The sequence below is a fragment of the Lonchura striata genome, chromosome 1A (genome assembly GCF_050655825.1).
Source record: "Lonchura striata isolate lonStrDom1 chromosome 1A, ASM5065582v1, whole genome shotgun sequence".
Taxonomy (NCBI): Eukaryota; Metazoa; Chordata; class Aves; order Passeriformes; family Estrildidae; genus Lonchura; species Lonchura striata.
The window spans coordinates 74933487-74958191 of NC_140741.1; the positions used below are offsets into that span (position 1 = coordinate 74933487).

General features: G+C 49.9%; 1 protein-coding gene across 7 annotated transcripts in view; it reads left to right on the forward strand.

Moving 5' to 3' along the window:
- Positions 1-24705, forward strand: part of LOC110470949 (uncharacterized) — a 70415-nt gene that overhangs the window by 27802 nt on the left and 17908 nt on the right. For 3 of the 7 annotated variants that reach the window (XM_085569962.1, XM_085569958.1, XM_077783713.2), the window contains 21 exons: positions 1536-1739; positions 2546-2581; positions 4058-4102; positions 4628-4672; positions 5035-5079; positions 5840-5875; positions 7357-7416; positions 8000-8125; positions 8734-8805; positions 8960-8995; positions 9285-9344; positions 10082-10126; positions 11222-11257; positions 12936-12971; positions 14674-14730; positions 14862-14933; positions 16278-16349; positions 16800-16835; positions 21669-21749; positions 24132-24185; positions 24437-24490. In XM_085569962.1, the coding sequence (XP_085426088.1) occupies positions 1536-1739; positions 2546-2581; positions 4058-4102; positions 4628-4672; positions 5035-5079; positions 5840-5875; positions 7357-7416; positions 8000-8125; positions 8734-8805; positions 8960-8995; positions 9285-9344; positions 10082-10126; positions 11222-11257; positions 12936-12971; positions 14674-14730; positions 14862-14933; positions 16278-16349; positions 16800-16835; positions 21669-21749; positions 24132-24185; positions 24437-24490 (1308 nt within the window). The remainder of the gene's footprint in view (positions 1-1535; positions 1740-2545; positions 2582-4057; positions 4103-4627; positions 4673-5034; positions 5080-5839; positions 5876-7356; positions 7417-7999; positions 8126-8733; positions 8806-8959; positions 8996-9284; positions 9345-10081; positions 10127-11221; positions 11258-12935; positions 12972-14673; positions 14731-14861; positions 14934-16277; positions 16350-16799; positions 16836-21668; positions 21750-24131; positions 24186-24436; positions 24491-24705) is intronic. The other 4 variants (XM_085569960.1, XM_085569961.1, XM_085569959.1 and 1 more) reach the window with 4 other exon arrangements.

Sequence of the window (24705 nt, forward strand, 5' to 3'; positions counted from 1 at the left end):
TCCTTCCTTTTTTTTTTTATTTTTTTTTTTTTTCCTTTTTCCCTGCCAGCAACAAATCAACAAATCATTCCTCGAGGGAGCAGCAGCCTCCCGATTTTTCTTGGAAGTGCCTCATTCCCAGAGCAGGGAACTGCCAAAATTACAGAGGAATCACAGAATTCATGAAGTCTCATTACTCCGGGCAATTTCCCAGTAAATGGGATCTCAGGGAACATTCCAAACCTCAGCCAGGTCTTGGCAACCTCTGGAATCGCCTCCACAGGGATCTGTGGAGCATTTCGGAGCCGTTCCCAGGGAAATGAGCAGCGGTGCCACCTCTGGAGGATTTTCCCTCTTTTATCCCAAAAAATCCCACCCTGGATGGCTTCTCCCCATGCCAGCCTATCCTTCATCCCTCTTTTATCCCTTTTCCCCTCATCCTCATCCACATCCAGTGAAGAATTCCAGTTTTAATTGGCTCAAAATTGGGATTTTTCCCACCCCCGGTGAGCCAGAAATCTGCTGGGTTCATTATCCATGAGGTGGAATTATCCCGTGGTTTGTTAAAATCCAGGAAAACAGGATGAACATGCCTGAAAACCCCACCGACATTCCCTGGAAGTTTAGGATTTATTTTCCCTGCTTAAACCATCTAAAAATCCAGGAAATTATTGGAGGTGAATCCAGATCTTTGTTCCTAAAAAAAAAAACAAAAAAAAAGGGAATATCCCTAAATAACTGCACCACATCCTGATTTTTCTTTCTCCTTGCTCTCCTGGAAGGTCTCAGGACATTTATGGCGAACAAATTCAAATTTCACTTTCGGATCCAAATATTCCCCAAATATTTGCCTCAGGAAATAATTGCCAGGAATATTCCTGGTAGGAATATTCTCGTTTTTCCAACGGATCGTTTCCCACTGTTGCTATGGAAAAGCAGGGACAATTTAGGAGCCAGGTCAGGAATGATTTGCTTTACTCTGTGTGCCTGAAGTATTCCAAATTATCACCGAGGGGCTGATTAACACACGGCCCTTAATTGGCATTAATTGATGCTTTATTCCAATTCCAGGTGCAATAAGCACGGAGTTGCCCGGGAATGCCTGGAGTAGGGAGGGATTTTTAGTTCCATTTTGGAATATTTTAGGTGGAGGTTTTATTGCTTTGAAACTGCCACGGATTTGCGGCCTGGTGTTAAACTGGAAAATGGAATCGTGGGATTCTTAAGGTTGGGAAAGACCATTTTGGTTTATCGGCATTAATATTTTGATTTTATAATTACAAAATCGTGGAATCACGGAACGGGGTGGGAAAGATCCTAAAGCCCGTCCAGTTCCATGGGCAGGACCAACTTCCACCATCCCAGGTTGTTCCGAGCCTCGTCCAACCTCACCTTGGACACTTCCAGGGATGGGGAATCCACAATTTCTCCAGGAAACCTTTCCCAGGGCCTCCCCATTCCCTGGGTAAGGAATTTTTTCCCTCCCATCCAACCCACTTCTTACTTTTAAACCGTTCCCTGTCCGTGTATCCGGTGCTGTGTTTCCCTCCCCACAGGAAAACGGGAATTCCGACAGCGGCTCCGCGATCCCAAGGCACCGATCCAGGAGATCTCCCGAGCATGAGGGACACCCCGCGAGGATCCCATTCCAGAGCCATTCCCGGGATCCAGGGGGGAGCAGTGCCCCTTCCCTGGAGGATTCACCACCAGCTCGTCCCCCCGGAGCTCCGGGAGCTCGGAAATTCCCGTCGGGATCCACGGTGAGCAATGGAAGTGGATCCCTGTTTTCCCATCCGGGCAAAGACGCAATGAATGTGGAAATTTAGGGATAAATATCCATAAATAAAGCAGGAAACAGCTGCTTCGGGATCCATTTTTCAGGGACTAACGGATCCTTCTCCATTAATTTACCCCCGGAAATGAGGGAACAGAAGAATCCGGTTCTTGGGGAAAACAGAACAACTGGAATTCCCTTGGAATGTCAAAGGCGTTTCCCTGTGAGGGCGTGTGCTGGTAAACCTGCCCATTCCTGACAAACCTGGACATTCCAGGGATCTTTAACCCAAGATCCCAGAAATGGGGAGGAAAAAGTTGATTTCTATGAAATTTAGGAGCAAAAATTCCTATTCCAGGGAGTTAAGGATGGAAAATTCGGGATAGTTTTCCTGTAAATGGATTTCTTTGAAAGCAGGGAGTGATTCTCACCCTGCATTCCCAGGAGGAACGAGCCCATCCCCACCTTCTCCAGAAATTCCAGGGTTAAAGTGGGACACCTGTGCCATTGCCAAAAGCCTGGGATTCCTCAGGAATTCCTCAGGAATTCCTTGGTCCTGGCAGCTCCCAGATGTCCCATCCAGGCTGGAGCAGATGGGGAGCCTGGAGGCCACCCCAAATCCAGCCAGGAAGCCTCCAAAGGATCCTGGTGATCCCTGGAAACGCCCAGCTTCCCTCTGGAATTCCCCACTTCCTTCCTCCCATCCCATTCCTCAGAGGCATCTTTTCCATGGCTCAAGGAAAAGTTTTTCCAGCTGCTCTCACACTTCCCTCTCCTCCTTTTGAATCCAAGGCACATCCAGGCCCTCGTCATCCAAGGAGGATTAAGGTACGGAATTCCTCCTGTCCTGCTCTTATCCCAGGCAGGAGGCAGCTGCTCCTTTCTCCGATCCCATTCCACCCTATCCCATAGATCCCATCCCATGGATCCCATGGATCTCATGGATCCCATCCCGATCCATGGATCCCATCCCAGCCCATGGGTGCCATCCCTTCCTATCCCATCCCACTGATCCCATCCCATGGATCCCATGGATCTCATGGATCCCATCCCGATCCATGGATCCCATCCCAGCCCATGGGTGCCATCCCTTCCTATCCCATCCCATGGCATCCCCTCCCATGGATCCCATGGATCTCATGGATCCCATCCCGATCCATTGATCCCATCCCAGCCCATGGATGCCATCCCTTCCTATCCCATCCCATGGCATCCCCTCCCATGGATCCCATGGATCTCATGGATCCCATCCCGATCCATTGATCCCATCCCATGGATCCCATCCCATCCCATGGATCCCATCAATCCCATCCCATGCATCCCATCTCATGGATCCCATGGATCCCATGGATCTCATCCTGATCCATGGATCCCATCCCATCCCATGGATCTCATCCTGATCCATGGATCCCATCCCATCCCATGGATCCCATGGATCCCATGGATCTCATCCTGATCCATGGACCCCATCCCATCCCATGGATCTCATGGATACCACAGATCCCGTTCCACAGGTCCCATCCCATTCCATGGATCCCATCCCATTCCATCCTATCCCACGGATCCCATTGCATCCCACGGATCCCATTGCATCCCATGGATCCCATTGCATCCCATGGATCCCATCCCACTGATCCCATCCCATCTCATGGATCCCATCCCATCCCATGGCATCCCCTCCTATGGATCTCATGGATCCCACAGATCCCATCCCACGGATCCCATCCCATCCCATGGATCCCATCCCATGGATCCCATCCCATGGATCCCATCCCATGGATCCCATCCCATGGATCCCATCCCACTGATCCCATCCCATCCCACTGATCCCATCCCATCCCATGGATCCCATCCCACTGATCCCATCCCATCCCAAGGATCCCATCCCATCCCATGGATCCCGTCCCATCCCATGGATCCCATCCCATGGATCCCATCCCATCCCATGGATCCCATCCCATGGATCCCATCCCATCCCATGGATCCCATCCCACTGATCCCATGGATCCCATCCCACGGATCCCATCCCACTCATCCCATCCTATGCCACTGATCCCATCCCACGGATCCCATCCCATCCCATGGATCCCATCCCACTGATCCCATCCCATCCCATGGATCCCATCCCATGGATCCCATCCCACTGATCCCATCCCATCCCAAGGATCCCATCCCACTGATCCCATCCTATCCCACTGATCCCATCCCATCCCATGGATCCCATCCCACTGATCCCATCCCATCCCACCGATCCCATCCCATCCCATGGATCCCATCCCATCCCGGTGCATGTTTTCCTTGCAGAAGGAGGGAGGTGGCCCAGCAGATCCCTCCTCCCGTGGCCCAAAGGTCAGTGCTTTTATCCCACATTTTAATGCACATTCCCGGGATAATGATCCATATTCCCAGAGCTGTCTCACTTTGGAATCTGAGGAATCACAGGAAAAAAAGTCAGGAAAATCAAAACTAAATCATTGGCGATGAGCAGCAATTCCAGGGTGGAATCCTTCACAGCTGATCCAAACATGGGATTTGTGTTTTGGGAATTCTCAATCACTTTGGGATTCCTCCTGTCTCCTTCAAATTCATGGAATTATTGAACATCTGCTTCAAATTATTCCCTTGGGATAGGGGGAGCCTGGATTTATCCTTTGCTCCAGGATTTGTGCTTTTTCCCTCTGTATTCCCACTGCACAGGAGAATTCCCAATCCGTTGTGGGAATGGGAGTGCTGGAAAGCAGGGATTCCTCCATGGATATTTGCCAAAAACTGCAGCAGGAATGTGGGCAGCTGCTGCAAAGAGGGGAGGGAAAATCCCTGGGAATAATGAATTTTTTGGGATTGATTTTTCTGGGGGGATTGGTTGTTTTCCAGGGAGAAATGGGAACTCCTGGATCCCGTGGAGACAAAGGAGAAAAGGTAGGGATGGGATTTTCCAGCCTGATCCTTTGAAACCGGAATTCCCTGTGCTGAGAGGGTCTGGAAAGGGAAAAGCAGCTGGGAATACACTCAGGTCCAATGGAAACTGGGATTGGCACATTCCCAAACATTCCTGGGGGTTTTGGTCCCGAATTCCAGGAGTTTTTCTGCCACGCTCAGGAGGAAACGCAAAATTGAAAGGTTGGATTTAGTGATTTTTGAGGAATTTTCCACCCAAAATGATGGAATTATTCTATCCTGCCATCCCAAGAATTCAAGCGGTGCGAAGAGGGGAGGGAAAATCCCTGGGAATAATGAATTTTTTGGGATTGATTTTTTTGGGGGGATTGGTTGTTTTCCAGGGAGAAATGGGAGCTCCTGGAGCCCGTGGAGACAAAGGAGAAAAGGTAGGGATGGGATTTTCCAGCCTGATCCTTTGAAATTCCAGCGGTTTCCCCCACATCCGCCACGCCCAGGAGGAAATACGAAATTTGAAGGTTGGATTTAGTGATTTTTGAGGAATTTTCCAATCTCAAGGATGGAATCACTGTGTTCCCTAACGCCAAAAATTCAAGGGGGGCCCCCAGTTGTTCATTTTCTGCTGGATTAGAGAACTGAAATTTGGGATGGACAAGGAAATTCCAGCCATGGAATGAGGGTAGGGATGGAAAAAATGCCACAAAAAATCTCATTTCATGGATACTTTGGGCAGTGAATTTTTTTTTATTATTTATTATTAATAAATAATTAGGTAAAAATGTCTTAATCAGAATTATTTATTATGGATAAACTGGATAGGACAGAGCAGCGCATGATACTGAAGTAATTAAATTAATTTGAATTCATTCTTTTGGTGTTTTAAAATAGTTAATTTATTTAAAGCAATTCTTTTTAAAGCAATTCATTATTCTTTTACAATATTTATTATTTCTTTTTAAGGAATTACCTTAAAATTAGCCAAAAAACCTCAATAATTGAAGTAGAATTGATGCCGCTCACCCAGACAACAACCTGAGAGGGACGTTTGATGTCCCCTCTCATCCCATCACTGAATTCCTTGGAATTAGGGCGTTTTCCCAGTTTTTCCCCCACATTCCAGGCAGGGAATCCCTGGAAATCTCAGGGGTGACAATTCCATGACCTTGGAATCTTCTCTTTATCCCCCAGGGCACCAAAGGAGAACGAGGGGAGGAAGGTCAAAAGGTAAAGGACCGGCCAGGGGCGACTTCTCCTCCTTTTCCCATATCCCAAATTCCCGCCTCGGGATCAGCATCCCGGCCACCTCCTGAGGTGTGGCTGCGGACAGGGAATGTGTCTGACCCGGAATTCCGGGATAACGTTCCCAGGAATATTCCAGGAGGATCACACGGACAGGACACCTTGGAGTCATGAATTCCAGGGAATGTGTCTGACCCGGAATTCCGGGATAATGTTCCCAGGAATATTCCAGGAGGATCACACGGACAGGACACCTTGGAGTCATGAATTCCAGGGAATGTGTCTGACCCGGAATTCCGGGATAACGTTCCCGGGAATGTTCCAGGAGGATCAGAGGGACAGGACACCTTGGAGTCATGAATTCCAGGGAATGTGTCTGACCCGGAATCCTGGGATAACGTTCCCAGGAATATTCCAGGAGGATCACAGGGACAGGACACCTTGGAGTCATGAATTCCAGGGAATGTGTCTGACCCGGAATTCCGGGATAACGTTCCCGGGAATATTCCAGGAGGATCACAGGGACAGGACACCTTGGAGTCATGAATTCCAGGGAATGTGTCTGACCCAGAATCCTGGGATAACGTTCCTGGGAAAATTCCAGGAGGATCACACGGACAGGACACCTTGGGAATGAGTAATGCCAGGGAATGTGTCTGACCTGGAATTCCGGGATAACGTTCCCAGGAATATTCCAGGAGGATCACAATGACAGGACACCTTGGAGTCATGAATTCCAGGGAATGTGTCTGACCCGGAATTCCGGGATAACGTTCCTGGGAATATTCCAGGAGGATCACACGGACAAGACACCTTGGAGTCATGAATTCCAGGGAATGTGTCTGACCCGGAATCCTGGGATAACATTCCCAGGAATGTTCCAGGAGGATCAGAGGGACAGGACACCTTGGAGTCATGAATTCCAGGGAATGTGTCTGACCCGGAATCCTGGGATAACATTCCCGGGAATATTCCAGGAGGATCACAATGACAGGACACCTTGGAGTCATGAATTCCAGGGAATGTGTCTGACCCGGAATTCCGGGATAACGTTCCTGGGAATATTCCAGGAGGATCACACGGACAAGACACCTTGGAGTCATGAATTCCAGGGAATGTGTCTGACCCGGAATTCCGGGATAACGTTCCCAGGAATATTCCAGGAGGATCAGAGGGACAGGACACCTTGGAGTCATGAATTCCAGGGAATGTGTCTGACCCAGAACCCTGGGATACCATTCCCGGGAATATTCCAGCTCCCTCTTTTCCAGAGCTGATTCCCAGCATTTTGTCTCTGCAGCTCAGCTCATCCAGAGGCGATGAGGGCTCCGCAGGAACCCTCGGAGTGGGATCAGCTCGGTGGGATTTCAGCTGGATCTCCCTGGAGCAGCACGAACCAAACTCTCCCTGTGCTGGCTCTACACTGGAAGCAGAATTCCTGATTTTTCCCAACTTTCCTTTCACAGGGAGAACCAGGAATCGGGTTCAGAGGTCCCATTGGCCAGGCTGGCCCACCTGGATTTAAGGTAAGGTTGAATCTCGCTTGGAATTATTTTTTTTTCCCTGGGTTTTTCCTCTTTGTCATCCTGGTTTTCCACCGCTGGATGCGGAGCACGGAAGTGGCACCAAAATAATCCTGGAAAAATGGGAGAAGGATTTGGGATAGAGGGAATGCTCTGTGTCCTCCAAAGGGCCGTTCCAGAGGGAGATCCTGAGGATAAATTTGGAATCATAGGAGGGTTTGGGCTGACCCCTCTGCAGTCAGCAGGGACATCCTCAGGCTGGGAAAAGAATTCCAGGGAATTGTGGGTTCGCCAGGAATGACTTCCAGGGATCCCTGGAATATTTGAATTCGCCACAGGAGATAAAGGCTCTGTCCTTATTTAGCCATGGAAAATCCCTTTTGTCACCAAAACTTGGGAAGAAAAGACATCCTGAAGTTCGGTGACAATTTCTCCAGCCCTTGGATCTCCTCGTGGATCAGGACTGGAAGTGTTGTCCCAAATTCCGCGCGCTGGCCGTGGGAATTCCAGGAGATATCCCAGACTTTCTCCAGGACCTCCAGCAGATCCCACCCAATATCCCAATTCCTTGTGATTCCCTCACCAGGGTGAGCCAGGCGCCCCGGGACCTCCAGGAGCTCAGGGCATCCAAGGAATTCGCGGCAACGCCGGCATTCCCGGATCCCGGGGGGACAGAGGGGCTCCGGGCGTGCCCGGAATTCCGGGACAGAAGGTGAGGGGACGCCATGGGTTGTGTTTGTCACCTCAGGGTGACCACAATGAGCAAACTGCCCGTGCCAGGTGGGCACAATTCCAGGTCTTCCTGAGCCTGGAGGTTGTCGGGGAAGTGGGAAAAAAAATCCCTGTTGGAAAAGGAAAGGTACCGGGAATGATTGGAACGACGGGATGCTCCTCAGGTTCCTAAGGAAAGCAGTGGAGCTCCCAGGAAGTTGTTCTTCCTGGGAATTTAACGGTGTGGCTGGAGGAGAGCACTGGCAAGGAGTGGCAGCTGGAATGTTGGGGTCATTAATCCCTGAGAACCGAGGGAGGAATCCCAGAATCCCAGGATTTCTGAGGTTGGGAAAGCCCTTCCAAGGTCACGGGGTCCAGCTGTGCCAAATCCCCCGTGAGTGGCACCTCCAGGAATTCCTGGGACACCTCCAGGGATGGGATTCCAAACCTCCCTGGGCTGCCTCTGCCAATGCCTGGCCGCCCTTTCCATGAGGAAATTCCTGCCAGTGCAAGGAACACTCGGATCCACGCTCCTGCTTTTGCCTGGATCAGGGCAACTGGGACCTTTCCCATCCCTGTGTCCTCCTCTCAAAGGCTTTTGTTTTCCAGGGGGAACGTGGCAGGAGAGGCCGGAGTGGATCTCCTGGGCCCGTGGGACCATCGGGATTCCCAGGAAAAGAGGTGGATTCGTACATGTTCCCTGTGCCTTTTGGGCAGCATGGATGAGGGATCTGGGCTGGATGGGCTTCGATCCTCCGGGAATGTTGGGAAAGGAGAGCGCCGAGCACTTCCAAAGCAAATCCTCCCTTTTTATCTTGTTCTCCTTGTCCTCCAGGGAATTCCTGGGACACCTGGACCCAAAGGCAGCAAGGTCAGTGCCACCCTCCCGGGAAAGTCATGAGCACAAATCCTGGGATGGGAATGGGACAATTCCCTGCCTTCTCCTGGCTCCTCATCCCTGACCCCATCCTACTCCATCCCATTCCACCGCCACTCCCTCCCACGGTTCCTGGAGCACCCTCCAGAGAGAACAGCAGAAAATCCATGGAAATGAGTCTCCTGAGTCTTCCCGGGATTCCAGTCCTGGCCAAACTCATCAGGAATTGTGTGGTGGGGTTTCCCTGCTCCCGGTGACACCTCTGGAATTCTCTGCTTTCCAGGGAGAAGTTGGCGTTGGAGCTGCTGGTCCAAGAGGTCCCCATGGATTCCCTGGCCCTCGGGTAGGTCCATCCATAAATATTCCAGGCTTGGATTCCTGCAGCCTCCCGGCCCCTTTGGAGACAACTTTATCCATCGCCTCCCTCCCACCCATCCCAGAAATTCCTGAAGGGTTTCAGGCAGCAAAATTCCCTTTTCATCCTATCCCTGAGAAGTTTTGGTCTCGTTCCGGCAAAGACGGAGTCGGAATCGGAGGCCGCGTTTAAATTTGCTGCTCCTGCGGCTGTCCCACAAATAAATTGGGATTTTACGGCCCCACCCATCGGGAAAAACTCCCCACCTGCTTTGGGATGAGGCCCCCGAGGCAAAACACTCCCTGGAAATGTCAACAGCCGTGGGCAAACCTTGCTGGAGCTTCGTTATCCAAAGGAAATTACCGGAATCGTGTTGCTGCTCTTCCGACTCCAGCATAAATCTAAATCCCAGGGTCTCAGGTTGTGTTGGCTTCATAGGGGAGACCTAAACTTGGCCTCAATTATTTGGAATTCGGGCAATTCCTGAGGTTTGAAGGCAGGTCCTGTAGGGTCAACTCAAGGAGGTCATCAAAGGCCTCCATGGACCCTCCAGCGCAGCTCTTTCATCCCAATCCGTGAGAATATCCGGCACCTAATCCCGGTGGAGGGATAAAGAGGTTGGGAAGTCCTCTGGAGACAGGGAATTCTGCCTGCCCCATTCCCGGCGGGATGCTTTGTGGGTTTGGGATTCCTCGTTGCTGCCCCTGCCCCTCTGCGTCCCCCAGGGTGACGAGGGCATCGTGGGAATGCGGGGTCCCCCCGGAATGATGGTGAGTGTTCCCATATTCCCAGAAAACCACGGATCCGCGGCTGGCAGAACGCCCGCGAGCCATGAGAGAAACACAAGGGGATTATTCCCCGTGGGAAACGGGGATTTGGGAACCTGAATTCCAGTGGGATGGGGGAGTGGAAATCCTGTGACTCCCTTACTGTCCTTGTCCAGTTGGGTGGCTCATCCCAAGGTTTGGAAGCCCTCCTGGAATATCAATCCCTCCCTGCCGTTTGTCAAGTCTGCAGGAATTCCGGGAATTTCACAGCAGGAATTTCAGGTTCTCGTTCCACTGGAGGGGGCTGAGTAGGGGGAGACACAAACAGCAGCTGGAATTTGGATAAACTCGTTCTTATTTATTAATTATTATTTATTAGGCTGTTATTTTTTCACGGAATGAAAGGAAGAGGATTTTTTTTTATAAGGACGCAGAGCAATAGGAAGTGGGGGAATGGCTCTGAACTGGAATAGGGCAGGGAAAAACGGGATATTGGGAAGAAATTCTTCCCTGTGAGGCTGGGGAGGCCCTGGCACGGAATTCCCAGAAAATTTTGTGGCTGCCCCATCCCTGCTAGTGTCCAAGGCCAGGTTGGACGAGGTTTGGAACACCCTGGGATAGTGGAAGGTGTCCCTGCAGATGGAAACTCCCATCTTCCCGCATATTCCCGGGAATTTAGCAAACAGGGGTGACCACAATGGGGTGACCAGGGGCTTCTCACCTCCCCAAATGCCCTTCCCATCCTGCCTTGGCCTCCACGGGATCTGGAGATCCCCACCAAGGATCCACCTCCACCTTGGAGGAACCTCTTGGAGCAACCCGGCTTTTCCCGGACGATGAGGGTCCAAAAATCCCATTGGGATTCTCAAAATGAGGGAATTTGGCTGAATTTATCCACCTGCCAGGAGATCCCGGTGGTGCACAGAGGGTTAAAGTAGGAGCTCCTGTGCTGGTTCTTCCAGCGGATTTTCCAGGCTGGAGCCCACCCCTGGAAGCAGCTCTGCCTCTGGATGGAGGCTGCTCTATCCCAACTTTCTCACCTTCCCACTTCCCACCTGTTTTTGTGGATCCTTACGTGTTTTTAATGTGTTTTTCCAGGGTCCAAAAGGCTTCCCGGGCATGAAAGGGCAGAGAGTAAGAACTGATCTTATCTACAAAATTTATCTGCAACTCTTATCTCGTCTGCAACTCTTATCTACATCTCTTATCTGTAACTCTTATCTGTAACTCTTATCTGTAAATCTTATCTGTAACTCTTATCTGCAACTCTTATCTGTAATTCTTATCTGTAAATCTTATCTGCAACTCTTTATCTGTAACTCTTATCTGTAATTCTTATCTGTAACTCTTATCTGTAAATCTTATCTGTAACTCTTTTATCTGCAACTCTTATCTGCAACTCTTATCTGCAACTCTTGTCTGTAACTCTTATCTGTAACTCTTATCTGTAACTCTTTTATCTGCAACTCTTATCTGCAACTCTTATCTGCAGCTCTTATCTGCAGCTCTTATCTGTAAATCTTATCTGTAAATATTATCTGTAACTCTTATCTGCAACTCTTATCTGTAAATCTTATCTGTAATTCTTATCTGTAAATCTTATCTGTAACTCTTATCTGCAACTCTTATCTGTAACTCTTATCTGTAAATCTTATCTGTAAATCTTATCTGTAACTCTTATCTGTAAATCTTATCTGCAACTCTTATCTGCAACTCTTATCTGTAATTCTTATCTGTAACTCTTATCTGCAACTCTAATCTGTAATTCTTATCTGTAAATCTTATCTGTAACTCTTATCTGTAGCTCTTATCTGCACTTTGTTCCCTGGTGCTGTGGGCACCAGCTGCCCTTTTAAACCAGTGGGAATAATCCCAGATTTCCTGGGATTGGACTGGGAGAGCCCCTGGATCAGCCTTTGGGAATAATCCCAGATTTCCTGGGATTGGACTGGGAGAGCCCCTGGATCAGCCTTTGGGAATAATCCCAGATTTCCTGGGATTGGACTGGGAGAGCCCCTGGATCAGCCTTTGGGAATAATCCCAGATTTCCTGGGAATGGACTGGGAGAGCCCCTGGATCAGCCTTTGGGAATAATCCCAGATTTCCTGGAAGGGACTGGGAGAGCCCCTGGATCAGCCTTTGGGAATAATCCCAGATCTGGGATTGGACTGGGAGAGCCCCTGGATCAGCCTTTGGGAATAATCCCAGATCTCCTGGGATTGGACTGGGAGAGCCCCTGGATCAGCCTTTGGGAATAATCCCAGATTTCCTGGGAATGGACTGGGAGAGCCCCTGGATCAGCCTTTGGGAATAATCCCAGATCTCCTGGGATTGGACTGGGAGAGCCCCTGGATCAGCCTTTGGGAATAATCCCAGATCTGGGAATGGATGGAGAGAGCCCCTGGATCAGCCTCGTGTGCTCTGCACTCCAGCTCCTATTCCATACGGATTCCATTAAAAGATTTGAGGGAGAAATGTGGGAAATCCTTCATTTTTGGGATGCCACCCCTGCAGGATGGAGGTGCTGAATCCCACTGGGATGGGAAATCCGGCGGCGATCCCACATTGTGCTGAGCGTGGATCAGGAAAACCATCTCAGTCCTCTGGGGTGTTATTCCCTGTCAGTGCCATAAATTTGGGTTTTTCCACATCATTTCATGGCGAGCTGAGGGTTTTCCAGCGTGTCCAGAGGATCTCACTTCCAGCTCCAGGGGATTTTAGTGCCTTGGAGTGGGATCAGTGGCCTGAGCAGCACAAGAGGCAATAAAAAGGGAATAATTCACCTTTTTTTCCTCTCTTTTCCTGTTTTTAGGGTGATCGGGGACTTGTGGGACCAAAGGGAGAACGAGTAAGGACATCCCAGTTTTTTGGGGGTTTTTCCTTTCAGTGTGGCTCCCAGAAAAACCTGGATCCATCCTCTCCTTGTTGTGCCTGTGAAATGGAGACAACACCTGGATTCTCCCCCTCCTTTTTGGGGGTCTCCACCAATTTAAATCCCAATTTTTTGCTTCCATCCTCGCAATCTCTCAGAGCTGATGTTTGTGGGATGGATTTGATGGGATCCTACAAAAGCACAACAATAATAAAAAAAAAAAAATTTTAACAAAAGTCATTTTGGGAACGATTTTCCGGGGCACAAAACTCCTGAATTAAGAGAGGAAGAAAATTCCCCCTGATTTTTGGAATGAGCAGCTGACCCCAAAGCCAAACCTAATTTCCACCAGCCCGAGCCGGCTCCTGACAGGTAATGGGAAAATAACTCCTCAAGTGCTCCTGGAAAATGCTCAGAAACCGCTGAACTCGTGCCCGGCGTTTTGTTAAGTCCCTTCCTGGCCGGAATGGCTGGTTGGAAAATGAGATTTTGGAAAAGCTCCGTGATGATGCCGCCCTTTGAGTCACGCAATATTCCGTGATTAAGGCCCATTTGTCTCTGAGGAAGCTCCTCTGGAAAGGAGCTCGCCCGCCCCGGAGACCAATCAATTCTTAATTTGCTTTGTGAGGAAGCCTCGGAGCTCTTCCCAAGCCGAAGGAATGAGCGGGATGACTTTTCCAAAGGATGCCTTGGTAAAAGACGAGGTGGAATCGGAGATAAAACGGGAGCCGGAGGGGAAAAACCGGCTTGGGATTGTTCCGCCTGATTGCAGCTTTATTTTCCATCTCCTTCTCCCCGGATCGACGTGGGAATAACTCCATGGATCCCAGGGCTGGATTAAACTGCAGGATTTTTAGTCTCCCTTCTATCCCCAAAATTTGTTGAGCCCCATCCTGCCTCTGCTAGAGAGCCGGGAAGCGGGAATGTGTATGAAACCGGAACGTGGAGAGGCTCGGACAGAGTCCAAAAAACGCCAGATTTTGGGAATGTTGAGGCATGCAGAGCTGGTGAAACCCCAGCAAGGCACAATCACCCAGACTGGGAATATTTGCCCTGAAGGGAGCTGAGTGAAGGGAATTTTTTCCCAAAGGGAGCCCGGCTGTCCACCTTTGGAGACACGACCGTCCCTTCTCCAGAGCAGAGACATTCCTTGGGATGGCCGGGATTGCACTCCCCGAGGAGCTCGGCACGGATGTGTCCGTGGGGTCCCTGTGGCTCCCAGGGGTGACACTTTGGGGTGTCACCTCCCAGAACCTCCCTCTAAGGGGTGACCTTGGAGCCGTTCCTCAGCTCCAGCTGCATCCATCACTTAGGAAACCACGGAAAGCTCATTCCCAATCCTGCCGGCGGCCGCTGGGAAGAGCTGGAAATCCTCTGGAGATCCCGACCCGCTGAGTGACAAAGCCACGGGGCGCTCAGGGAATGTGTCCCAGCGCTGGGATCAGGGAACGGTCCCGTTGTCCGTTTCCATCCCGGAGAAATGCGCTGGGATAACGCCAGCGGGCTCCAACGTTTTCAGGAGGTCACTGGGAAACCTCCGGATTTGGGGTTTTCTGGGCATGTTCATGATCCAGCTTCTAATTAAGGGTGATTAACCCTAACAATCAATGCTGTTGTTGATCGCTGCATTCCCACCAGCTCACGGTGGATCCCTTTCCCTGTTTTCTCCTTGCTCCAGGGTGAATCCGTGACGAGTTTTGGACCCCAGGGCTACAAAGGCACCAAAGGAGATCCCGTAAGTTTGGCTTTCCAAGCTGTCCCTTCCCAGCTCGGGATCGGCGCTGGGAAGCAGCACTTGGATCCGGCTGGATCCTTCCAGGAGAGGTGGAATCATTCAAATCCACCAATCCCTGGTTTTCCTTTCAGGGTGAGCAGGGACCGCCAGGTTTTGATGGAGACAAAGGCGAGAAGGGGGAGGACGGACCCGTAGGAGAAAAGGTGGGAATTTCCCAAAGCCCTGTGAGGAAGGGACTGAGGGCGGTAAACAGAATTCCCAGAAAAATTATGGATGCCTCTGGAAGTCCCAGGCTGGACGAGGCTTGGGGCAACCTGGGATCGTGGAGGGTGTCCCACGGCTGGGATCGGAACTGGGTGATCTCTAAAGTCACCTCCATCCCAAACCATCCCGGGATTCTGCTGGAAAACACAGCCACACCCAGCTCTGGCATGGACAGGGAGGGGAGGGAGCTGGGCAGGGGTTTGGGGACCCCAAGCGCATCCCATTTCCTCGGGTGTCCCACTGGGAAAAGCGACCGTTCCGTTCCCGCACCCTCCTCTCCCTCCAGGAGCCATCCGTGCTCCTGGAGCCTCTGGAATGCTCTCGGGAAGGCTTGGATGGCTCCTGTGTCCCTTTGCGTCCCCTGGGTGGTGGCAGAGCTCCTCCCTCTCCCTCTGCTCCCCAGGAGCTCATCCCAGGTCCCAACCCAGCCCCCTTTTCCTGGGAGGAATCATGGAATTCTCCCACTCCCGGCTGAGTCACAGCTCCCGTCTCCGTGTCCTACTCATCCCGATTTCCATCTCATGGAAATGGCTTTGGCCTCACAAGCCTGAGCCAGGACTGAATAAATTGAATTTCCTACAGCAGCAGTGACACATCCAGCTCCGGTTATTTCCCACGGGAAGCTGGATCCCGGTGTATTCCGGGTGGGAATTGCCTGATCCAAGGTGGGCACGTCCCTTGGGAAGAGGCAGATCCCGCCCTTTTCTGATCCCGCTGCTCGGGTCCCCAAAGTGAAGGAAACTCTTGGAGATTCTCCCATGTTTTTTTTAAAGTCGGATGAAATTCCATGTATTTCGTTCATCCGATTGGACTCTGATGAAAATTCCTCCGTAAAAATTAATCCGTAAAAAACAACCCTTTAAAATACTCCAGGAAAAAAAAAATAATCCATGAAAAAATAATCCATAAAATAACGCACGAACGTCTCCTCTTGGATAAACATCTGGATGACTTTGGAGAGTGGAATCTCCAGCCCCAGTGAGCCCAGCAGGGTCTTCTCCTGGATTTTTGGCAGAGATACAGCTCATCCCGAGGATCCAAACCCCCTTCCCGCCTGTCCTCCTGCAATCCCCACCACTGGGCAAGGAATCTTTTCCATAACAATTCCCAGAGGTCCCTGCCAAGTCCTGGCACTGGTGGCTTTCTTCCCGACCCCTGGGATGGAATTTTTGATATGGAAATGGTGCTTTTGGTCATCTGCGTTATCTCCATGGGTTTTTCCAGGGATAAATTCCCGAGGGTAGGTGCTCACAATGTATTAAACAGGGATTTTAACATTCTAGGGAATCAAAGGAGAAGCTGGATCCAAGGGAATGATGGGACTTTTCGGGAGCAGAGGACCCGTGGGACAGAAGGTGAGCTCCAAACTTGAGGCATCTCCTGCCAGGACTGAGGTGGAAAATCCCATCTCGGTTTTCCCATGGGATATAATCCCTCATTCCCTCCCCAAATTTCCCGATTGGAATGATTGAAACTCTGGAAAAGCAGGAGCAGCTGCACTTTTCCAGGAAAATCCTGGAGATTTTAAAGGAGCAGAGCGCTCTGGGAGGTTTTCCAGGCTGGAATGGTCACTAAGGAGTTGCTGGAATGTCAATATTCCAGGAGGGAGGTGACAGATGTTCTCCAAGCTCCATGTAGAGCCAGTGGAACCCGTTGTTTTCCAGCTGGGATATTTGGGATATCCCACTGTCCTTCCAGCTGCCCAAAGCTCTCTTTGTCCCTTTTCCAGAATTCCTACAGCATTCCATTTTTCCAGAGGGATCTCGGCTCTTCCCCAGGGTAACTCATCCCCGCTTTCCTTGCAGGGGGAGCCAGGAGAACCGAGCTCGCCGGGATCTCCCGTGAGTTGGAAAACGTTTCCCTGCCTTCCCAAACCCTGGGTGTGGAAAAGGGCCCTGGTCCTCTCCCAGGCCAGGAATTTGGGAAAGGGTGGGAAGAGGCCATGGGAACTCGGAGCTGCTCCCAAAATCCCTGTTCCTGGAGGTTTTGCTGGAAAACCAGCTTGGAGATCAGGGATCGCAGCCAGAGGTTCGGGGTTACAGCCTGTGGAAGAAGTTCCTCTCTGTGAGGTTCCCGATGCCCTGGCACAGAATTCCCAGAAAATTATGGATGTCCCATCCCTGGAAGTGTCCAAGGCAATGGGAGGCGTCCCTGCCCTTGGGATTGGAACTGGATGGGCTTTGAGGTCCCTTCCCACCCAAACCATTCCGTGGTTCCATGATTTTGCATCAAGGAAAACAGCAAAAATACGTTTATTTAATGTTTTTAATGCCTTTGTGTATTCACCCCAAGTGGAAATGCCTCCAAGCTCCAAAGACTCTCAGAATCATGGATTCATGGAACACTTGGAGTTGGAAAAGACCCACCGGGATCATCGAGTCCCGCCCTTAAATTAAGGGCCCAAACTCCAAATTTCCAAGGTTGTCCAAAGAAATGAGTCCCCGTTGATTCCTGGTCACAGCCACGAATTATTGACAGGGCCTGGAATCCCGAGTGGGAATTGCTCCCTGAGGAAAAGGCCCTCATCCAATTAGTTATTGCATTTATTATTATTATTATTAATTATAAACCACCTTCTGAGCACTTGGGCAAAGCCTCGAGGCCGGAACGTGCTGCAAGACCTGGGATCAGCACTGCCAGGTGTTGGATTGAGGATATTTATGGAATTGTTTTGTAGGGAACACCTGAATCCATGGCCCGAATCCATCCGGGAATAGAGCAAAATTTGCTGCGTGGAAAGGGATGCCAGCATCCTGTTTTTCCCTGGATTTTAGGGATAATGACTCCCACAGAGTGGTGACTTCCATCTGAGCAAAGCAAAGGAATCTTCCTTTTGGAAATATCCTGGGATTCTGCTGGTGCAGGGCAAAGCTGGGATTTGGTCCCTCACCACATTCCCAAAATTGCAAAAGCCAGGATCCAAGCTGGGACAGTGCTGGAAGATCCATGATAAATCCTGGAATTCAACCCACCTGGGGCTACCTCTGCCAGGTCCACTCCCCACTGGTTTTATTGGGAGATTTAGGGAATTCTCACCCGTCATTTTAGGGAATTCTCACCTGTCATTTTAGGGAATTCTCACCCGTCATTTTAGGGAATTCTCACCCACCGTTCCCATCCATTCAGGCACCTGAGGGAGGATCCTGGTGGGAATTGAGCTCCCATTTCATTTCCCAAGCGCTCCCACTTTGATTATCCCTTCCCTGAGTTGATCTCGAGCTCTCCATCATTCCCCAAATCCTCTTTCCCCCTTTTCCCGAGGACAGAACTCCCATCCTGCCTGGATCCAACGCCAAATCTTCCGGGTGACGCCTCCTCATTTTCCTTCATTTCCCTCTAATCCCGTCTGTTATTCCCACAAATTGCCAACGATTGCTGCTCCCGCTGAATTCCCTGGCCGTGATTTTGTCACCCTCACCCATTTACTCTCCCAATTTCCTGATCCATGGAAGTTCCCAACCGAGCTGACAGCGTTTGTGTCTTCTCCCTGCAATTATTCCTCGGAATATTTCAATGGATCCGCTTGATTTCACCCACGGGTCCAGTTTGGATATTCCAGGCGCCTCCTCCTCCTTTCCTCACTTTTCTAAAAGCTCCGCTCCCTTTTTATTCTACCATTCCCGCCTCCCTTCCCTCTTTTATGTTCCAATTGCTGCTTTTTATTCCCATTAACTCGTCATTTGGATCATGGACTCGAGCGTCCAGCTCCTCTCCTTTATTCCCCGTGATTGTGCATTAAAATAACGATGTGCATTAAAATAACGATGTGCATTAACCCCTTGTTCTCCCCAAAACTCGGATTTTTAAATGCTCTTTTCTCTCATTTCATGCTCCCTGTTTTGGTTTTCCAGGGATTCTGAATCCCCGGAGTCTGGAGGGCGCCAGACTCAGAGCTCAGCAGGAGTGGGAATGGTTTCTAAGCAGGAATTTATGATGGATATTAATTTTTTTCAGGAAAACTGGGATCACACAGGATCCCAAAACGCTGCGGGTTGGATCATTCCCTTCCAGATCCTCTCATCCCAAACCCCCTGCCAAGGGAAATTTTCCATTAAACCAGGCAATTCCCACCCCAAACACCAATTTTTTTTTTTGGGGGGGGGGAAGAAACTCAAAACTGCAGCAGATAATCCTGCCCAGAACCCAGCAGGGACGCGCTAAAACCATTTTTCCAAGGTGGAGATTCCATTTGCATCATCCCATCAAACACCGAGGAGCAGGAGCCCAGGAGGTGGGAAAAACTTTCGGGGAGAACTTTGGGAATTCATCCTTCCAACGGCTCCGTCCTTCCGGGGGAGCATCCCCCATGGATTCCAGCCTTTTCCCGGGGTGTCCCTGCTCATTCCCAGCTTCTCCCCGCCTCCACCCACGGGAATTTTTCCATGGAATCGGAGGATCCGAGGGTTCTCTGCGTCACGGGGTGGGTGACTCAGCCTCCCTGCGTGGACCCGCGGCGCTGGCAGCTCCATTCCAGCAACGTTTCCATCCCAAATCCGAAGAGCCGGAGCCGTTCCCAGCATTCCCCCAGTAATTGCCTTTAAATTGCCAGTTAAATTTTAATTTACTCCCATTTATTGTCCAGCCTTGACTTCCCTGGCACGACACCGGGACGGAAATCTGAGGGAAAAAATTTCCATTTGGCTTCTTTGCATTTCCTTCTTTCTTTTATTTTTTCCCCTTTTTTTTCCTCTTTTAATTCCTCCTGTCCCATCTTTTCGGGATGGAAATCCGAGGGAACCAATTTCCATTTGGCTTCTTTGCATTTCCTTCTTTCTTTTTATTTTTCCCCCCCTTTTATTTTCCTCTTTTAATTCCTCCTGTCCCATCTTTTCGGGATGGAAATCCGAGGGAACCAATTTCCATTTGGCTTCTTTGCATTTCCTTCTTTCTTTTATTTTTTCCCCTTTTTTTTTTCCTCTTTTAATTCCTCCTGTCCCATCTTTTCGGGATGGAAATCCGACGGAACAAATTTCCATTTGGCTTCTTTGCATTTCCTTATTTCTTTTTTTTTTCCCCCCTTTTTTTTCCTCTTTTAATTCCTCCTGTCCCATCTTTTCGGGATGGAAATCCGAGGGAAAAAATTTCCATTTGGCTTCTTTGCCTTTCCTTCTTTCTTTTTATTTTTTCCCCTTTTTTTTCCTCTTTTAATTCCTCCTGTCCCATCTTTTCCCCATCCTGGGAAAGCATCACCTCCATGAACTTCTTCCCTTTCAGGCCATGTCCAATCCCGATTTTAAACCTTCCAATCCATATTCCAAAATCTCTCCAGCCCAGGATAAACAGGAAAGGGAGAGATAAAACCCAGCTCTAAATCTTATTTATGTTTCCTGGACTAAGTAGGCCAGGCTTAGACCCAGCTTTCCAGCACATCCTTATGATTTTAAACATTCCAATCCATATTCCAAAATCTCTCCAGCCCAGGAAAAGCAGGAAACCACTTATGGAGAGTTTAAACCTGGCTCTAAATTTTATTTCTGTGGCCTGGATTAAGTAGGCCAGGCTTAGACCCAACTTTCTTTCAGCATATCCTTAAGTGAGCTTAACTTTTCCTAAACCCAGCTGGAATTCTCTCAGGATGAGAAGGATCTCATGGAAAACCTGGCATTTGAGATATTTGGGATATTTAAGGGAAATATTAAAGTTAATTAGGAGAATTCTAATTAATGTCAGGTTTTTTAGTGCACCAAAAAAGCTTTTTGATCCATTCCTGGTCTGATCCCAGCTCCCAGCTCCTTCAAAACTCCAGGCACTTGAAGGTATCCCGGATTTGTGGGATTTAACCATCACACTAATGGTTTATTACCCTCCAATCTGTCCCAGCAAACAGAAATATTCCCATTTTCCCTGGGGTTTTATGGTTTATTTACATCCCCAGATGGAATTTTCTGTTGCTTGTGTCAATAAATAATTACCAATAGAGAGATAGCTGTGCCTGGAATATGGAGGAACATGGATTTTCCCTGATCCAGGGAGTCCCTGGCAGACAAAATTGATTTTTATTTTTAACTTAATGAATTTGTTTCCTTCCAACAACCACAGCAAATTCCCAGCAGAGAATTCCACTTGTTCAGCCCCGGATTTCCTCAAGCAGCCAATTCATTCTCCCCTCAGAGGGGCTCAAGTGGGGATAAATCCAATTTTTCCTTCACATCCAGGTGCTGGGAAATGCCATCAAAATCGGCCGGGATGGATGAGGAGATTAAAACAACCTTGGGAAAAAAAATTTTAAATTTAAAAATTAAAAAAAAAAAGGAGGGATTTTAGCAGCTTTATTTGCTCCCACAACAATGGGAGATTCCATGAAATGAGCTCCCAGTGCTGGATGTGGCTCCAGAAGCCAAAAAAATTCCAAAATGGGATAAAAAAAACCCTGCAGCCCCCCGGGGTCTGACATTCCTTAAATCCCTGTTCCCATTCCCAACCCCATCCAAATCCCCTTGCCTGGAACGACCCTTTTGGTGCCACAGTTTCCCTGGCTGGAATTCCGAATTCATTTGGCAGGGATTTACAACCCATGGAATTGGGGTGAGGAATGGGAATAAATCCCAGCCTCAGGCCTTGGGGCTGCTCCTGGGGGACTCCCGCCCTCGGCTTGAGGGATCCTGATTCCATCCTGGACTCTCCTCATCCCTTTTCCCTGGCTCTGGAGTGAATTTTTCCCAACTTTCTGGCAGGGCGCAGCAGGACAGGATGGGAAGAACGGGATCAAGGGAGCCAAAGGTGACAGAGGCCTCCAGGGGCAGAAGGGGAAACCGGTGAGTGGCAGGAAAGGACACGGATTGTTTGGGAAAGGCTCTGCTCCTTCCCAGATCCAACATTCCTGTCTGTTCTTCCCAGATCCAACATTCCTCCCTGCTCCTTCCCAAATCCAACATTCCTGTCTGTTCTTCCCAGATCCCACATTCCTGTCTGTGCTTTCCTGATCCCACATTCCTGTCTGCTCCTTCCCAGATCCAACATTCCTGTAGCTCCTTCCCAGATCCCACATTCCTGTCTGCTCCTTCCCAAAGCCAACATTCCTGTCTGCTCCTTCCCAGATCCCACATTCCTGTCTGCTCCTTCCCAGATCCAACATTCCAGTCTGCTCCTTCCCAGATCCAACATTCCTGTCTGCTCCTTCCCAGATCCAACATTCCTGTCTGCTCCTTCCCAGATCCAACATTCCTGTAGCTCCTTCCCAAATCCAACATTCCTCTCTGCTCCTTCCCAAATCCAACATTCCTGTAGCTCCTTCCCAGATCCCACATTCCTGTCTGCTCCTTCCCAGATCCAACATTCCTGTCTGCTCCTTCCCAGATCCCACATTCCTGTAGCTCCTTCCCAAATCCAACATTCCTCTCTGCTCCCTCCCAAATCCAACATTCCTGTCTGTTCTTCCCAGATCCCACATTCCTCTCTGCTCCTTCCCAGATCCAACATTCCTGTCTGTTCTTCCCAGATCCCACATTCCTCTCTGCTCCTTCCCAGATCCAACATTCCTGTCTGTTCTTTCCTGATCCCACATTCCTGTCTGCTCCTTCCCAGATCCAACATTCCTGTAGCTCCTTCCCAAATCCAACATTCCTGTAGCTCCTTCCCAGATCCCACATTCCTGTCTGCTCCTTCCCAGATCCAACATTCCTGTAGCTCCTTCCCAAATCCAACATTCCTGTCTGCTCCTTCCCAGATCCAACATTCCTGTCTGCTCCTTCCCAGATCCAACATTCCTCTCTGCTCCTTCCCAGATCCAACATTCCTCTCTGCTCCTTCCCAGATCCAACATTCCTGTCTGCTCCTTCCCAGATCCCACATTCCTGTCTGCTCCTTCCCAGATCCAACATTCCTGTAGCTCCTTCCCAAATCCAACATTCCTGTCTGCTCCTTCCCAGATCCAACATTCCTGTCTGCTCCTTCCCAGATCCAACATTCCTGTAGCTCCTTCCCAGATCCAACATTCCTGTCTGCTCCTTCCCAGATCCAACATTCCTGTCTGCTCCTTCCCAGATCCAACATTCCTGTAGCTCCTTCCCAAATCCAACATTCCTCTCTGCTCCTTCCCAGATCCAACATTCCTGTCTGCTCCTTCCCAGATCCCACATTCCTGTCTGCTCCTTCCCAGATCCAACATTCCTGTCTGTTCTTCCCAGATCCAACATTCCTCTCTGCTCCTTCCCAGATCCAACATTCCTGTAGCTCCTTCCCAAATCCAACATTCCTGTCTGCTCCTTCCCAGATCCCACATTCCTGTAGCTCCTTCCCAAATCCAACATTCCTGTCTGCTCCTTCCCAAATCCAACATTCCTGTCTGCTCCTTCCCAGATCCCACATTCCTCTCTGCTCCTTCCCAGATCCAACATTCCTGTAGCTCCTTCCCAAATCCAACATTCCTCTCTGCTCCTTCCCAAATCCAACATTCCTGTAGCTCCTTCCCAAATCCAACATTCCTCTCTGCTCCTTCCCAAATCCAACATTCCTGTAGCTCCTTCCCAGATCCCACATTCCTGTCTGCTCCTTCCCAGATCCAACATTCCTGTCTGTTCTTCCCAGATCCAACATTCCTCTCTGCTCCTTCCCAAATCCAACATTCCTGTAGCTCCTTCCCAGATCCCACATTCCTGTCTGTTCTTCCCAGATCCCACATTCCTGTCTGCTCCTTCCCAAATCCAACATTCCTGTAGCTCCTTCCCAAATCCAACATTCCTGTCTGCTCCTTCCCAGATCCCACATTCCTGTCTGCTCCTTCCCAGATCCCCCATTCCTTTCCCTTCCCACCCCCCTAAAGGCCTCGGGGCTTTCCTCAGGGTCTTTCCCAGATCCTGGAAAAGTCTCCAATGCACATCCTAGCCTGGTTTTTAGGAGTTATCCTCCTCCACTTCCCAGCGCATCCATATCCCAAAATTTTGTATTTATCCCGTGTTTCCCAGCCTGAGTTTTCCTCAGCTTCTTACCAACGCCCGAATTTCCATTCCCCGCACATCCCGAGTCCCTCTCTGCCTGATGGAAAGCAGGAAACCAAAGAATCTTCCACTAAATCCCTCATGGATTTCCTGGGATCGGCTCCTTCGTGACAGGGAGGCTCCCAAAAAACTTCCAGTGGTTGGGATTTTGGCCCGTTATTCCTGAACTTTCATCTCCTTTGTCCTTTTTTTTCCATGTAGGGAGGGAAAGGTGACCCCGGGACCACTGGTGACACCGGGCAGAAAGGGACAAAGGTAGGACATGGATCCAGGGAAAATCTCCATCCTTGGAGATGCCCAAAATCCCTGGGGAGGTGGCGGAACACCTTTGGACGGCACTGCTTGGATTGGGAGCTGGAGAAACGTTCTCCAGAGCTCCTTCCAACCTCAACCACCCCGTGATCCTGGGAAATCAAGGCTGGGACGAGCAGAGATGGGGAAGGAGCACCCAGCAGCCCCAGAATTCCTCCTCTGCCCTCATTCCCGGTGTTCTCCTTTATTCCCAGGGCTCGCGAGGCCTTCCAGGCCGGATCGGCGCTCCCGGAGCCAAAGGCGCCACGGTGAGCCAAGCCCAGATTTCCACCCTGCTCCAGCTGCCCCATCCCCAAAATTGTTTCACACACATTCCCAGGAAAGTTTAGTGCGTGGAACCCTGAGGAATCCACCTCATTTCTGTGGGAAAATTCCCTCTTGGAAGGCCTGGAAGAGCAGGGAATCACAGAGGATCGGGAAGCTTTAAGATTTTTAGGGAATTTCAGGATAATCTGGGGTTAAA